The sequence below is a fragment of the Juglans regia genome, chromosome 7, assembly GCF_001411555.2.
Source record: "Juglans regia cultivar Chandler chromosome 7, Walnut 2.0, whole genome shotgun sequence".
Classification (NCBI taxonomy): Eukaryota; Viridiplantae; Streptophyta; class Magnoliopsida; order Fagales; family Juglandaceae; genus Juglans; species Juglans regia.
Window position 1 is genome coordinate 29,938,247 of NC_049907.1, and position 18,126 is coordinate 29,956,372.

Genomic DNA, 18,126 nt, shown 5'->3' on the forward strand with positions numbered 1-18,126 from the left:
GCTACTCCCCCTAAATGTATACTCCCCCTTGATCTATACTCCCCCTTTTTGTCACAAACTCCAAGGGTGTCAACTGTCCCCACCAGATTGACTGCCATCTTCTTCATCAAGCCGCTCCTCAATATCGTCGAAGCGTTTAGTCACAAGCTGCTGAAAGCTGTCAACTTTGGCATCAAGATGATCAAATCGGGCTTCAAACCGAGCTTCAAGCCGGGCAAGGTACTCAAGAACCTGCTGAAGGCTGGGATCGACTGATCCCGCTGCCGGGCCCTGAGGCTGTGAACTAGATGGCTGAGAAGTCGAAGGCTGAGATGTGGATGGCTGAGAGGAAGATGCAGGAGGATGCTCAACATCCAGTGGGTGAGGGGTAATGTGAGCACGACTCAACTGCATGGTCCTACGCCCAATGGGAGCCTTAAGAGGAACTCTAGGCTCATTAGGACGAAGCATAACAGTCTGAGAGAGGGCTAACCTAGTAATGAGGCAGGCGAGAGGCAAGCCAGTCCGTAGTTTCGGGGAATTAAACGCCTCAAGCATGACCCGACACAGATGACTCCCCAGATCAATGGAGACATCATTTATCAATGCATACAAAAGAGTGGCGCGGTCAGGACCTACATCACTCTGATGACCAGTAGGATAAAGGTTTGTAAGGACTATCCTACTGAGAATGAGAAACTCGGGTGAAAAACGAGAGGTGAGAATGGGTGTCTTACCATCCCAACTCGAAAAATGACCGATTAAACATTGAACAATGACAGTCGGACTTGGAGGAGAAGTCCGTGTATATGGATAAGTGGGGTTAGCCACTCGCGGGGCATGTAGCAAGTCCGCAACCATGCCCGGAGTCACCCGAAAAACAATGTTCCGGAGACTGACTTCAAAAGAGCCATCATCAGCGATGGCATCAATATTGGAGTAGAACTCCTTAACCAACTCCACAGAAGGAGTGGGATGACCAGTGGTCAAGGCGAGCCACTGGCGAGACTCAAAAATGCGAGGAATTACCGTCTCAGAAAGCTCACCAAGGAGAACTTCCCGCTCAACAATAAGAGAACGGGTGGAAAAATTTTGAGTGTAGAGTTCTCTTGCATGAGGATTGCGAAAATGTGCTTGAGCGGGGGCTGGAGGATTTTGGCGTGAACGAACCCTTCGAGACATGATAGATGCTGGACAAAATCAATGACCGTTAGACAAGGCTAAAGGTAGTGTGAAATGCCCAATGCTTGATGAATGCACATGCCTAATTGTGAACCAAGCCAAACTTATGCAATGTTGCTAAAACAATGTCAAAATGCATAATGCACAATGCACATGCCCACTAACACAATATAACAACCATTTTGCATTTTTGAGCACTTCAAACTCAATTAAGCCAAGATTGGGTTTTAAACCCAATGGAGGTCCCAAGTCTCAATGCCAAACACTATCCCAACACTAGAATAGACAAACATGACCATGGGGATAATGTAGTATCAATGCATGATGAAAATAAGAAATTAAACTTCATTGAAGCATTTTACCGAGCACTTGGAGTGCATCCAAGTACAAACCAAATGAAAAACCCCTTGGGGGTTCTAAGAACCTCCTAAATACAAAGAGAATAGGAATGGACAACCAAGAGGTCCATTCAAACACCAAACAAATCACCAAGAATGCTCCATTTCGGAATCCCCAAATCAAAAGCCCTAAATTCCGAAATGCATGTATATGGAAAATGCATGAAGAAATTCAAGATAAAAACCGAAAATGATTGGAGAGAATCAAAGATTAGAGACTTACCGTGATTATAATGGGATTTCTTGAGAGAAATCAAATGAAAACACACGGTGAGAAGAGAGAGATGTCGCGCAAGAAGGGGAAGAAGAAACGGCGCAGAGAGAAAGAAGCAGGCTGGGGAAAAAGAAAGGGGCGCGGGGCATTTTAAAACGCTTTCGCTCGAGCGGCAGTTAAGTTCGCTCGAGCGGAAGCCCAAAATTCTCAATACTCAAATTTCATCCAGTGATTCAAGCATTAATGAAGTCAATTTTGAAGCTTGAAAAACACATCAAATGTAAAAGAGCATCATATTATCACAATTTACGCAAGTAGTAAAAACAGAGTATCACATGTAAGATGAACATGCGTGTTTTGTGAGTCCCAACTCAATCAAGAAGTTTCAACCAAAATTGTGAGTGGGGTTAGGCTAAAACAAGAAACCATAAGTGCATGGGGAGCCTTTCCACGATACAGAAAGTAAAACCTAATGCTGTTAGGACCTAAATAGTTCTGTTTGAATTCATGCATTAGGATTGGCCTATTGAGTAATATGACCCATTTTCCTTTTTCTTCTTCTTCTTCCTTTTTTTTTTTTTTTTAATTTATTTTTAGAGAATTTTCATAGGAAGAATTTTGATATATAATCATGAGGTCATCTAGCCCGTGGTCAATTCTGTATACACGTGGAGCTCCCTTACATCTTTGATTGCCTCCCCAAGAACTCACTGGTGGCAAAACAACAATTGTTTGAGCTGGAAGTGTAGTGTGTGAAGCAGGTCACAACTTACAAATAGTACATATGTTTTAAACCTTTGTAACTTATAACGGTACATGATACAATTTTCAAAAGATATAAGTACCTAATATTTTCAGAATTGACATCACGAACACTCTTTATCCCACGCAAGTGCAAAACATTATTCATGATTTTTGAGGAACACACACAACATGCTTTTAACAAACAGAACAAAAATGAAAAACAACTATACAACAAAAAAGAATGCATGAATGCATGACCATCAGTCTATACCATGTCTGGTCTGCTCCTCCCCCTTTCTCATCCACACTTGTCTCACTTTTGGATGATTCACCTTATCAACCTTCTGTCTAGTAGTCAATTGGTCTAACTTCACATTGATAATCTCATTTTGTTTGGTCAAGACCATGACTTGGCTCCACAAGTTTTGATGCCCTTTTCTTGAGTAGGGCTTTTCAATTCTCTTAGGATGGTCCCTAAGCTCAAAACAGTTTGGTCGAATGTGACCAATCTTACCACAATTGTGACAAACGTGGTTTGCTTTGTGAACTTCATGTCTCATGGAGGGTGAAACATACCTGGAAGCATTCAAGAACTTCTTACTCTTTTTAGAAGGATAGACAATCCTACTTTTAGAGAAAGTAGGGGCATGATGATTTTTTAACTTGAAGCAATCTGGTCTAACATGACCAACCTTCCCACAATGATGACATATAGGGCTTGTGTTACGAGCTCCTTGTCTCTTGGGAGGTGGGACAGGCTTTTGCACATGTAAGGGTTTCTTACCCTTTTTCAAAAGTTGAGGTTTGCCATTCTCATTAGAAGCAGGAACAAACATTATTTTTCCTACCCTTTTGCATGGGATTTTTGAAGTTGAAGCCACATCAGATTTCCCTTCAATATATCCTATACCTCTCTTGTCACCAAAGGACTTTCCTGAGTTTAGGATTTTGTCAAGCTTTTGTTTCCCAGTAGACAAATTTTTCAACTTATCGTTTAACAAAATCAACTCACTTCCCTGCATTTTCACTTTATCCTCGAGTGACACATTCCTCTTTTGCAACTGATCGGTTAGACAATTTGCTTCATTCAATTTACCTTGGAGATCCTCATTTTCTCTTTTGCAAATATCTATATTCTCAATATGTGCTTTATTGAGTTTCCTCAATTTTACACACTCTTTGTACAACTTCTCATAGATTTCCTCCAACTCATCATCATCCCCGGATTCACTTCCAGATACACTCTCATTTTCAGACGTTGATTCACTTCTATGACTTTGGCCACCAACAGAAGAAGTGAATGCCATGTAGTTGCGATTTTTCTTTGGAGAGGGACTCTTAGAAGAGTCACTTGTCTCAGAATCATTATCATCCAAAGACGCACCCTTTGCTTTCTCTATGGCCTTTTTGTAATTTGCACACTCAAGGCGAATGTGCCCAAAACCATGACATTCATGACACTGAATATCAGATTGTACCCTGTCTTTGGTGGCTCTAGTATATTTCTTAGAGCTCATTTCCTTCTTTCCTGAACTGGAATTTCCATTAACTCTCTCAAACCTTTTCTTCTTATCTCCCCAATTCTTTCTATTTCTAGATACAAACATCTTCCTGAATTTTTTAGCATAAAAGGCTACTTCTTTGTCACTCATAGCCAACTCATCGGACGACTCATCAGATGACTCATTGATAGTGTTGAGGGTTATGGACTTATTTTTCTTATCCACAGGAAGAGTATGCTCATAGGTTTGTAGAGAGCCCACCAGCTCTTCAATTCTCATATTGTCCAAATCTTTGCTCTCTTCAATGGCAGTGACTTTGGGACGGAATCTCTCAGGAAGAGATCTGAGAATTTTTCTCACAATTCTATTCTCAGGGATTTTGTCCCCTAAATTAAAACTAGAATTGACAATATGATTGAGTTTGGCATAGAAGGCATCAAAAGTTTCATCATCTTTCATTCTAAGTTCTTCAAAACTTGTGGTTAGCATTTGAAGCTTAGAATTCTTAACAGCCTTGGTACCTTCATGGGTAACCTCAAGAATGTCCCAAGCTTGTTTACAATTTTCACACATGGAAATTCGCTTGAACTCCTCCTGGGACACAGCCATGAAAATCGCATTCAGGCCTTTGTTATTCCAACCACACTCGCTTATTTCATCCCTAGAATAATTATCCACACTTTTGGGAGTTTGAACTCCCTCAATGATAACAACTGGTTCTCTCCATCCTTTTGTTATGGACACCCACACTCGTTCATCCACAGACTTTAGAAACGCTTTCATTCGGACTTTCCAATAAGCATAGTTGTTTCCATCAAAATATGGTGGTGATGTGAGAGATTGAGACTTATCCATTTAAACCACTATAACAGGAACACACTCAGGAACTGAATCCTAGCGGAGTGAACCCGCTCTGATACCAATTGAAAAAGCAGTGGTTTATCCCATACAACACCTAGAGGGGGGGTGAATAGGTGCAGTTCAAATTATGTGAACTAATAAAATTTAATGGCAAGAAGCTAATAAAAGAAGACACAAATCATGCAAATAATCAACACAAGGATTTGGTCACGAAGTGGAAACTCATTTGAAGAACGTCTTCAAATTCTAAAACCACTCCGGGTGTAAGCCACCACCTAAAATCCACTATAGAAAAAGTTCATTACAACCAATTTAGTGACACTCACAAAACCTTTGTAGTTCCTAAACTTGGCTTGCAACATCACGAGTGACCCACTCGATCTCTACACGCATGTAGTGTCGGAACTCCGACCTTCTATAGCTTTCCACGAGAACCTCTCGATCTCTGCATCAACAGCAGCTCCACGAGAACCTTCCGGCCAACAAAACGTCCACTTCAATGGACTTTGAAAGAGGTTTGATTTTGAGAGTGGTGTGGTGGATTAGTGTTTGTCCAAAAGAGATTCACAAGGTGAGGAATAGGTTTCTCTCTTTGGCTCTTGAAACACTTAAGGTTTTGCTCTGTTTTTCCACACCACACAACAGAAATGATCTGTTATATTTATAGTCCCAGCAAGTCACGGTGCCCAAAGCATGAATTTTAGGTTGTCTTTGAACATTGGCTCGAGCGAGGTGTCGAGCGAAGGTCGAGCGCACGTTATCTTCTGAAACCGCTCGAGCGAGGTGTCGAGCGAACGTCTCTGGATGTCTCTGGATGGGTTCCGCTCGAGCGCCACGTCGAGCGCACATCGAGCGAACCACTCTGGATGAGTTCTGCTCGAGCGCCACGTCAAGCTCACCTCGAGCGAACCGCTCTGTTTTGGTTCCGCTCGAGCGCCAAGTCGAGCGCACATCGAGCGAACCACTCTGGATGGGTTCAGCTCGAGCGTTACGTCAAGCTCACCTCGAGCGAACCACTCTGTCTTGGTTCCGCTCGAGCGCCATGTCGAGCGCCCATCGAGCGAACCTCTCTGGAAGGTTTCGCTCGAGCGCTATGTCGAGCGCCCATCGAGCGAAACTCTCTGGAAGGTTCCGCTCGAGCGCCAGTCGAGCGCCAGTCGAGCCATGTTGAGCATACTTCAATATTTTTCATGTACTAATGCATCAACACTTGTTACAACTCAACTTTACATAGGTTTTCACAAGAATATGCCAATTGAACACATTTTTCCCTCAACACATCTTTATAGGGTATCCTGAAGGGGTTAAGGAATACAAACTTTGGGTAGATAGACCAGGTAGGTACAGGTGCATTGTGAGCAGGGATGTGACCTTTAAGTCACAAATGACTCGGGTACAAGGAGATACACCAAACCTAGAAGTTGATAACTTCTTAAAGGGGTTACACGTTGAGGTGGAGCAAATTAACACCCAACCTGAACCTGAAGTTGGAGAAGGCAGTAACTCTGAGGGAGAAACTTAGGGAACATGGATCAAGGTGGAGTTAGCTCCTATAACCTGGTTAGAGATAGGCAAAAAAGAGTTATTAAACCTCCTATAAGGTATGGTCAAGCTGAACTTACTATGTTTGCTCTAACTGTAGCTGATGATGTTGTTAATCAGAAACCTAGGTCCTATAAAGAGGCTATGAATAGCAAAGACTCCTCTAAATGGATTTTAACTATGCATGAGGAGATGGAATCTCTTAATAAAAATAAAACTTAGGTTCTGGTGACTAAACCTCAAGGAGTGAAATTAGTTGGATCAAAATGGATCTATAAGAAAAAGGAAAGTATACCAGGGATAGAAGAGACCAGGTATAAAGCTAGGCTAGTAGCCAAAGGCTTTACACAGAGAGAAGGAATTGACTTTAATGAAATCTTCTCTCTTGTGGTTAAACACAGCTCAATTAGACTACTGCTAGCTTACACAGCTTTTGAAAATCTGCATCTAGAACAATTGGATGTTAAAACTGCTTTTTTGTATGGAGAACTTGAGGAATAAATTTATATGCAACCTCATGAAGGTTTTACAAATGAAATAAAAAAACAATCAAGTGTGTCTTCTTAACAAATCTTTATATGGTCTTAAACAATCACCCAAGCAGTGGTATAAAAGACTTGATACACACATGATTAGAAACAATTTTAAAATGAACTCCTATGATAGTTGTGTCTATTACAAGAAAGAAAAAGGAACTTATGTTTATCTCCTTTTGTATGTTGATGACATGATGGTTGCTTGTAAAGACACTGATTTAATTAAACAAGTTAAATGCATGCTAAAATCAGAGTTTGAAATGAAGGAGCTGGGTCCTGCTAAGAAAATTTTAGGAATGGAAATTGAAAGGGACATGAATGCAAAAGTGCTACACTTATCTCAGAAAAATTACTTTTCTAAAATTTTTAAGAGATTTGGTATGGAACATGTAAAACCTGTCAACACCCATTTAGGTCAGCATTTTAAATTGTCTTTAGATCAGGCTCCTAAAACAGAACCTGATATTAGTTTTATACAACAAATTCCCTATGCTAACATGGTGGGAAGTATAATGTATACAATGGTTCGTTCTAGACCTGATTTGACATATGCTGTGAGTGTTGTTAATAGATTTATGGGAAAACCAGGAAAAACACATTGGCAGGCCATTAAATGGGTACTAAGGTACCTGACAGGCTCTACTAATTTAGGTTTCAGTTTTGGGAATAATGTTGAAAAAGGGTATGAGCTAACTGGTTTTGTAGACTATGGTTTTGCAGGAAATGTAGACACAAGGAAGTCCTTAACTAGATATGTGTTCACTGCTTTTGGGGGAGCTATCATATGGAAATCACACTTAAAATCTGTTGTAGTTTTGTCTACCACAGATGCTGAATATATAGCATTGACTAAAGCTGTAAAAGAGGCCATATGGTTAAAAGGTATTGCAAATGAGTTGAACATTTTTACAATAGTAATATTACAGTACACTGTGATAACCAAAGTACACTACACTTAGCTAAAAATCAAGTTTTCCATGAAAGGTTCAAACATATTGATATAAGGCTTCATTTTGTTAGGGATATTATAGAATCAAAAATCGTATGTGTGGAAAATGTCTCAACTGAGGATAACCCCTCAGATATGATGACTAAATCTCTCTCTTGTTCTAAGTTCAGACAACTTAGTTGGTATGGAAGTTTAGAGTCTGTCCCCATTAGGGGGACAATGCAGGAATGACCAATGATGAGTATTCATAAAACTTGGCAATAAATGTTTTGCCAAGGTGGAGATTTGTAAATGTTATGTCAATACATTTATTTATTTGTTGCTTTTAATCTCTAATCCTCTTTCTTGTGACCTTTGAATGGTGGACAAGTGGCTGATTCTGAAATCTTTGGAGATTAATACACTGAGCTGGTTGATCACGTGACCTGCACGTGACTCATAAGCTGCACCAGAAAAGAATCAAACTCAAGCCGCAGGATCATGACATGCGTTAGCATCTATTTCATCATATATATTCATTGTTAACTCGATATATGCAACCCCAATTCATTGTGTTTGTCATTCTGGTTTTGAGAGGCTGAGAGAGAGAGAGAAAGAACAGAGAGGGAATAACGTAGGGTATTGCTTAGGGTTTCACTTTGAGGAGAAAATCTGTGTGATTTTCTATTGTGAGATGAGGGCTTTGTAAATATGTGTGGCTCTGAGGCTTATCTGTGAAGGACATCGATTATCAATAAAGCTCTAAGGCCATTCCTGTCGTGGACGTAGACCATTAGGGTCGAACCACGTAAATCTATTGTGTTGATTCTTTATTTCCTTTATTCATTATTTCTTTGATTATTATTCTTGATAGTGTTCTATTTTTTTGCTATTTTCTGATTTTGTTCTGAGATTTGTATTACTTCGAATCTTGCTGGTTCTGTCAGTGTATTTTGATATCAATCTTTGTTATTCTGAGTTCTGTACAAAGGGGACTGTGGAATAAATCTTTACACAAACCATAGTTCTCTCCCTCAAAACCAAAGAAGAAGTGAACGACGGAAGGGTGCTTCCTCTCATTTTCCCAGTACATGCAAAATTCCAGATCAACAAGGAAAGGGATAGTGAGCAAGGCACCCAACCCTACTATGATGGCAACGTTGTTATTGGTGGCCCTGTCGCTAATCTCACGAGGAACTCTGTTGCTGCAACCAAGTGGGTCATCAACTCGAATTGTGAAGGGGAAAGGGAAAGCAGTCTGAAGGACTGGTTCTTTATAAACCAGCCTGATGCAGTGCCCATTTTTTGTTTTGCAACCATGGAAGAAGACAAGGTTCAAACTGATGAAGATGGCTCTGTGGAGAATGCTAAGCTTGCTGGTGATCCTGACCTTTGTACCACAATAGAAGCATTGAAGGTGCTTGCTTGACTGCTGTGGATCAGAAGTAATTGAGCTAGGTGCACCGTACTCTAATCCTTTGGCACATGGTCCAGTTATCCAGGCTGCGGCTACACGTTCCTTGGCAAGAGGGACGATTTTCAATGCAATCATCTTAATACAGAAGGAAGTGGTTCTACAATTATCTCACCCACTTGCATTATTTTCATATCACAATCCAATTCTCAAATACAAGCGTGACATCAAAGAGGGGATGAATAAGAGAACGAGAACCAGCGTCGACAAGGCAATGGTCAATGTTTGGAAGCGAGAGGTCGGCCAACTCTCCACCAAGAACTTTGCCCATCGCCTCGACGCCTTCAAGGATCTTGTTTGGCGATTTGATATCTACAGGAAGCTAGAAAAGCACAGAGGCTGTGTGAACACTGTAAGGTTCAATGCAGATGGTGACATTCTAGTTTCAGGATCTGATGACAGGCGGGTTATACTCTGGGATTGTGAGACTGGGCGTGTCAAGCTTTCGTTTCATTCAGACGGGTAAGTGAGACTTGCTGAGATTTCGGAATGTGGAGTGGGAATTAAATTGCTTGCTAAACATCAAGCACGAGCTCATAAGTTGGCTATTGAACCTGGGAGCCCTCATATATTTTATACTTGTGGTGAAGATGGGTTGGTGCAGCATTTTGATCTGAAAACTCATACTCCTCCAAAACTTTTCACATGCCAACCTATTGACGACATGAGGAATTACATGTTAGTTGTCTCTCTGAATGCCATTTCTATTGATCCAAGGAATCCGAATCTCTTTGAAGTTGCAGGCTCTGATGAATATCGACTTTTGGGTAATTTCTAATTCTTTGAGTTTTTCGTGGTTAGTTGGGTGTGATTCGGGCAGAGCCTTGCTTGTCTTTTGGTGGATCCAGTGGATGAATTTTGGGTATAGGAGAGTAATGGGGTATTTATTTGATGCGAGAGAATTGTTTGAGAAAATGCCTCATAGATATGTGGAGTCATGGAATAAATTTGCTAAAATTTGGTAATATCATTTGATAGAGGAACAAATCTTGTGGACTTTTGATAGAGGAAGAGGAGGAGTAAACATTGGTATTGAGCTTAGTGTAGTTAGAAAATCAACAACGTATACGTCGGTGTGCTTTGCTCTAAAGTTTGGTTCATGATTCGTCTTTTCACTCGTAATAAAGCTATTTTCTATGAGGGATATTATGAGCATAAAGGAGATAAAATTCTTAAGGGAACAATGGCAGTTGGGTTTACTACTGATCCAACAGAATATTCTGAAGCAATTCATGGTAAGCCAAATGAAGACTATTGTGCTTGGATTGTTGATTCAGAGAAGTGGGGAGATGATATTGAGCCTTCAATATTAGTTGATTATTATGGGCATGAAGTAGGGGGGTATTCTCTTAAAAGGAATAGACACCCTTGTCTTGGAGCTATGGGAATTGTGAAGACGACCATAGGTGGTGAAAAGAAGAATTTTTTTTATACTAGTGGTTGTACATTTATATCAATGTCTTGATGTTGGATAATGGTGCTTTTCGGCATTTGACTTGGTGAAGTTTGGACTACATTAAATGGGGTACAAAAAAATGGCAAGCTTCTCAAGTGTTGCTCTCATGGAAGTTTTCTATGTAAGTCATCTGAGGCCGTTCAACAGTTGCAACCTTACCCTGAACTTTGAGGATAAGATTCTTTAAAGGGAGATAACTTGTTATGAATTTCATTAATGTGGGTTGGGCTTGATGCCCAACTTAGTTGTTATTTGTTATTTTAATTATGTACGTGGCCCATGGGCTTAGTTAATGTGAGTAGGTAGTGGCCCATGGCCTTAGTTTGAAAGTTGTCATTTATGGGAATTGTTTCCCAGTATATGTAGGGGGAGGTAGTCTTGTTGAGGTATGCTGGAATATTGTAGAACTTTCTAATATTTGCATCTATGGAGGAATTGGGAGCCTTGAACTTCTCAAGGCGTAGCCATTTTTATCTTCTTCATTGTTCATCCATTTCATTACCATTAAAGTGTTATAATTCTCTATATATTTCCATTGCCATTCTCACAATCTGCAGCAATGTTCATAGCAATCACATTTAATCGACTCAAGCTAACGAGTCGACTCGGATATAAACAAACAGATCTTAATGAGTCTTAGTCGAGTTGAATTTTATCGGATGTGTCATTTACTAATTAAGAGGATATCTGCTTTCACGAGCGAGTTTTTTTTTTCAGGAATCGAGTTATAAATCAGACAAATACTGAGTAGGCTATCGAACAGATTGATTTATTTATAATCCTAATTGGATGATAAAAAATAACCAATAAATAATTATTTAATAGTGATACATATGCTAGAATGAAAGTGAGATCGTAATACAGTGAATAAAATTTTCCTTTCAATAATTTTCACATATAAGTATCCAAGCTGCCCTATTTTACCGCGTAAAATGTGAATTTGGCAGGTAGCATTACTATGCGCAATCTTGCCATGTTTGATCATGATTCAAACGTGCCGTCCATCGATTAAAACGCGGTCAACAATGGCAGTGTGGACGCAGCTTACGTTTCGGTTTCCAACATTTGAATGAAGTTGCGTGCGTCAAAAGAACTTCATTGACAGGGACTGACAACGTAATTGTGAAGGCATAGAAAACGTGAAGCGAATTCGCCGATGAGAAATGAGAATATTCCAAACAGACACGTAATATTCTTATGTTCAAAGTCTTAATTCAGAATTAAATAACCTAATTTCACCTCACTTTTTATTAGAGATAATATCAGATTGCAGTATACCAAGAGCATTAGAGTCTATCCAAAGCATGCATGGCGTGTACCCTCAGCCTATTGAACCTTTCTCATGCTTCCAAATTTTGATTCTTTTGGACAAAATCTCAAGCACCTTGAAGACATCTTGATGGGCAATGTTTCTCTTTATCTTGAATTTGTCATTCTCTAATTTCCTTAGCATCTTTTACATAAACTACAACTCATTCTCAGGCTCATTCTCATTTAAAACTATATTCTTGTATAACTGCATGACAAAACCCAGCAGTTCTATAGCTCCCCATGTAGATCATATCCCTCAGCATTATATAATTTACTAATAATAATGGCAAAACAGGCAGAACCCGTCCAAAAACCACGAGTTCTTTGGATTTCATTGCTATCTTAAGATGTTTTTCAACATCTGAGTCAGAACACAGTTATTGATACAACAATATAATTGTTCTTAGATGAAGTGACAGGAAATTGGGAGAACTAGTGGAAATGGCGAATTGAATGAAGATGTACAAGTTAGCACTCCTTTTCTCCACTTTTCCCCCCACTTCTTGCTGCTCCTGCAGCCTCAGCCGAATGGGAATTCATCTATCCATAGGATGGATAAACATAAGTTAGTATAGTTGAGCATTGTCAGTATCATAGATCCACAAGGGTCAGGATAGGGAGCACCGAGAGAATTACACATTGTCGATTCAGTTAGGTTAGTTACCTCAGCAAATGCAGAGGTCTGCAAAGAGGCCGGTGAAGATCTAATTGAAGGTTCTCACCGCTGCATAAAACCAACTAAGGTTGGAGTTCAGAGCCTTACATAACACTTGAATAACAATAAAATGAACACACGAGCATAATAGCCAAAAATATAAATTAACACGCTGAAGATGGATACATTTATTCAGATAACTGTACATCTTCAAGTGCTGGATAAAAATAATCACATAATATATCTTAATCTTGGAAGAATTAAGTCAGACTCGTTTAGGTTTTGGTTAAATTCAAACCTGATTCTTCTTCTTCCTCTTTCTTCTCTTCACTACAGCCGGCCTATGTCAATTGGTTTAAGCAGGTCCAACTCCAGCTAAAAAATAGCAGGAACATTCATTCCTGAGTAAAGCTCGACCTGGAGGGATGAGTGGAGCACAAGCTCCACAAGAAAGTCCAGGTTAATGACTTCCAATTGCAAAGAAAACGTTTTCCCTTTGCTGATGGATCCATTATTTTATTTAGCTGCATAATCTAACGGTACATGCCACAGCCTGCGCCCAGAATTTAAGCCTTGCCTTGACATCTTCTGGATGGTCGCCTGGACAGGAAAAAAAACAGAAAATTTAGATCAGACAGTCAGGGAAGAAGTTCCAAAGGGTCTATGATCAATAAGCATGAATGTTCGAAAACAAGGCAAACATTTAAGGGTAATTTACACATTATCTGTCTCCTACAAACAGTCACAACGGTTTGGTAAAAAAATCGTCGTATTTTCCTTAGAAAGTTAGTTTCACCTAAGAAAAAGAGAACGATATCTTAAAGATTACTTGAGAATAGAACTCTCAGTCATTGACAAAACATTTCATTGACAAATCACCGAAAGCAAATCATCTCATTGACAAAACACCGAAAGCAACCCAAATCGCCATGATAACCAAAGTTTCCCTCAAAAAAGCCAAAGAGACCGAGATCATTGCTCCAGTTAAAAAGCACCACAAGCAGATCAAACATCAACTGAAAGCAAGCCCTTCCACTTACAAGAACGATCCAAAATTTACCAACAAGATAAAAAAAAGTCAAAGAAATCAGAACACTCACCTGGACTAGAGATCTTCCAATTGGCAATTGGGCTCGACACGGACGGGCAAGAGTCCGTGGATGCAGCCTCAGCATTATCTGGCGACTTCTGGTGTTCGTCGATGAACTTCTGGCTCATGGAATAGCAGAGCTCAAGCGCAGGCAAGGTGTTGCAGAGCTCAGGAATCTCATCATAACTGAACCCAAAGCCAAGATCCAAGCACCCTTTAAGCTCATCGAGATCCTCATCCGTCAAGCTTTTGGTCCTCGTTAGGTCGTCCTCATCGGCAGATTCCACGTACCCCTCAAGCAAAACCTGGTTCTTCTTCTTCTTGTTCTTCTTTTTATTGATATTCAATTTTGACCACTCTTCTTCTTGGTTGAGAAACCCAGTATTGCTCTGGTGGCTTTCCAAAGTTTCGTCTTCTGGGTTTTGGTGGATCGAGATTATGGAGGAAACCCAAGATTCAGATTCACAAGGAAAGCTCTCCATCTCTCTCTCTCTCTGAACTTTCTTTCTTCTCTGTTAAGGTGCAAGTGAGAGACATGAGGAGGATGCTTTTAAAGTTGTGTCCAGGAGGGCAAATAAGTACTTTACCTTTCCTTTTTTTCCCCATAATTTCCGGATAATTTATATAGGATTTGTCTTGCATATTCACTTTGGGCTATCCGTTTCCATCATATGTATAATTCTGTTAATATTTCTTTTGCGCAATTTTGGGAGATGAAGAAAATAACTGAATTTAAATTTAAACTTTTCTCAAATAAAGAAAACTGCTGAACCGAAAGATTAATTATACGTTTCATTTTCAAAAATTATGAAAATTATAAAAGACCAACTATATTATTCAGCTAAATATAAATTAAATTTATACGTTGTATCAGACATACAGGACCGTTTGGATATAGATATCTCATCTCATCTAATTTTAATCAATAATTTTATTATTATTCATATATTATCTCAACGTATTTTATCTTATATTATTTTTATATTTTATAAAAAATATTCTTATATTTTATGAAAAATTATAAGTGTATGTAATGTGAATAGTTATTGGTTTATAATATAATTTTTTATTAAATTAAAAAAACATAAACCACAATTTATGGATGAAGTAAATGTCACGTCAGAAACTCAGAGGCCGTATTTATGGATGAGCTTCCTAAATGCATGTATGCATGGCGGGTGATGAATGATGATGAATTAGTAGATGGATGTATATGTGATATATATGTATGTAGGTGCGACGAAGAAGATGAGGATGTGGACGGGGGAGACAACTGTCCTGGTGGTGGGGTGATGATGACAGAAATAATAAGTGGACACGTGGTGGTGGTTGGGGACAAGATATGAAGTAGGACAACAGCTCGTGTAGGGCCCATTAAGAAAGGTAGGGGTCCACCACGTTGTTCAAACTTCAATTTGGCCATCCATTTGTTTGTATTCGGAAGGTGAGCATGTGAATGAAGAGGAGCTTTAGCTTTGCCTTTATGTGAGCAATCCGACCTTTTCCAAGTGTTTGGACACAACAGTCACTCTACCCCTAACCCGGATATATGTCTGTTCTTAAAAAACGAATGAAAGGAGAGATTTTCGAGATTAGTCGCCAAATAATTTTCTTATTCATCATCTTTATATATCACACATTATATTTAATTTTAATATTTTTTATTTTTTAAAATAAATTAAATTATTTTACTCATCATCTATACATCATATATTTAATAAAAGAAAAAATAAAAAAAAATAACTATCGATCACCTAATTTTCAAATTTTCTTGATGTTACCTTTGCTTTCGGGCTTGTTTCAAAGATTGAATGGTTTCATCTCATCTCATTTCATTTTATTTCCAAATATCATTCAATACAAACACTTTTCAATTCCAAATCTTGAATTTTTTTATCTAATCATTACAACTTTTCTAAATTTCTCAACAAAACATAAAAAATAATTCAACTTTTTAAAATTTTAAAATAAAATAATATTAAAAAACTATATCATACAATATTTTAACTTTATAATATTTATATTCATCTTTCTATCTCATAATTTCTCAAAATTACATAAAACATCATAACTCAAATATTTACATTACTATTCATAAATTATTTCATTATTATTAATAAATTTCTATTCTCGTCTTATTCTCCAAACATACATATATAATCACCTTCTCTTATATTCTTTGTCTTCATCGTTTCGGTTATCTCGGTTAAGCTTTCTCCCAGTGGGCTCTCGTTAGTTGCTTCTTCATGATCAATTGCATCACATGCATTACTCATTTTCAGCTTAAATTGGACTAACGCCCAAGTCTCAACAAATATGTATTTTATGTTTAGTAGTGAAGTTAAATAAAGCTTTATGTAGGGGTTTGGAGTACTCTACATTCTCCCAAGAGTCCCACTACTCGTAAGTTCGTAACATCCAAAATATTTTGCTTGCATAACGTTAGCAATGAAAAAATTTTCTCATCAGCTGCTATTCATTACCTCACACCCTATACGATATAAAAAAAATGTAAGTGTGAGGTATGAGAGTGAATAGTGACTGATGAGTAGAATTACTCAATTAGTATGTCTATCACATGAATCATAAAAAAAATATTGTCAAGTACTATACTGTTACGTGTGAAAACATCAGAAGACTGACTTTAGTCTGGTGATCTGGATAGATAAATGTTTTCATCTCATTCTATCTTATCTTAATATTCAAACACCACAAACATAAACACTTTTTCAATTTCAAATTTTTAACTTTTTCATCTAATTATTATCTAATTATTATAACTTTATCAAATTTCAAACAAAACACAAAAAATAATTCAACTTTTTTCAAATTTCGAAACAAAAATTATATTAAAAAATTATATTCTAACAACAATATTTTAACTTTATATTATTTTTAATCAATTTTTTATCTCTCATTTCTCAAAACGCTATAAAATATTTTAACTCAAATCATTTTACTCAACTTAGAGCATTAGTATTGGATTCATCAAATTCATTTTCAAATTTTGATGAAAATACATGTTTTCCATATATCGAAAACTTCCTTATCCATAACTCCACATTGAATTAGCTATTGAATTCATCAAAATAATAATATAATATTTTTTTAATAATAATATTTTTTTCATATTTTATAATTACACTAATTATATGTTAATTAATAATTTAATTTGATTCTTACATTATTATTACATGACAATTAGAGATTAAATGTGAATAAAAAGACTATTGAAGATTAAAAGTAAATAAAAAATAGATTTGATGAGTGAACAGTAACCCTTCAAATTTGAAGAAACCTATACATTTACTATAGCTCAAAGTTTCACATTTATCTCTTTGGCTAATCCAATGCAGCTCTCTCTTGATGAAATTCATCATATTTTACATTTGGCTAGACTTTTGATAAAGCCAATGCCAATACTCTTATCAACTCATCTCATATTATCGATCACAACTCACTATCCAAACCAGGCTTACTCAACTTTTGTTTTGATACACTATAATGTAAATTGTCTTGATCTTGTACCTGATCTTCTTCGACTATAAAATTTGTAAACCCTAGCTGTCTTCTTAATTTCTTTTCATGATTTATATTTTCTTGATAAAAATATTTTTCCTAAAAAAAAATCGACAAGAATCTGAATAAATTAAACAGTAGACCATACCGTTTGATTAAAAAAAAAGGAGATCAATACTTCAAATATTAGAAAATCACCTTGAAAATAAATAAATATAATCATTTTGAATAATACACATCTCTATAATTTTTATAAAGCTCATATATATACCTGTCATATAAAATTAAATATAATTTTGTATTAATATTTCACAATATATTTCAGGTTCATTGGATTTTACATGCATGTTTAATATTTTTCTATGTTAACATGATCTTGATATATATATATAGCTAATTTTTTAGTTTTTCTTCGCTTCTTTCTTATTCAAGTAGGTCCTTATAACATACTTAAATTGTGATTTTCTTAAACCTAGCTGTTTTTTACGCACCCGAAAAAAGTATTGCTATAGCTATATATAATGGATCATACAACAAATGATGTATTGATACACTAAACCAAACCAAACACTAAACTTATTAGTAACAAAACTTATCATATATATTGGTCATACCGGTTGGATAGACTAAGGCCTCATTTGGTTACAAGCCAATTAAACGAATGATACAGTGGAATTGTTGTCTATCACATATCTAGATCTGTTTTTATTTTTTATTTTTTTGGCCAAAAGTTGC

The 18,126-nt window shown here is 37.4% G+C and overlaps 2 protein-coding genes across 6 annotated transcripts; both read right to left on the minus strand.

Annotated features, from left to right (window-relative positions):
• Nucleotides 1-2,777: 2,777 nt before the first annotated feature.
• On the minus strand, nt 2,778-4,874 carry LOC118348920. The gene has a single exon (XM_035691494.1). The coding sequence runs from the start codon at nt 4,872-4,874 to the stop codon at nt 2,778-2,780; it is 2,097 nt and encodes a 698-aa protein (XP_035547387.1).
• A 7,531-nt stretch (nt 4,875-12,405) lies between these two features.
• Nucleotides 12,406-14,405, minus strand: LOC108980121. Of its 5 annotated transcripts, none has more exons than XR_001994336.2 (4): nt 13,883-14,405; nt 13,081-13,382; nt 12,792-12,851; nt 12,406-12,667 (listed from the first exon to the last, which is right to left on the minus strand). XR_001994336.2 is itself a non-coding variant. In XM_018950968.2 (2 exons), the coding sequence occupies exons 1-2, from the start codon at nt 14,352-14,354 to the stop codon at nt 13,303-13,305; spliced, it is 552 nt and encodes a 183-aa protein (XP_018806513.1). In that variant the 5' UTR covers nt 14,355-14,405; the 3' UTR covers nt 12,409-13,302. The 5 variants fall into 5 exon arrangements, 1 of the variants encoding a protein (XP_018806513.1); XR_001994338.2 differs by having other exon boundaries at nt 12,792-12,865; XR_004801977.1 differs by having other exon boundaries at nt 12,406-12,851.
• Nucleotides 14,406-18,126: the final 3,721 nt, after the last annotated feature.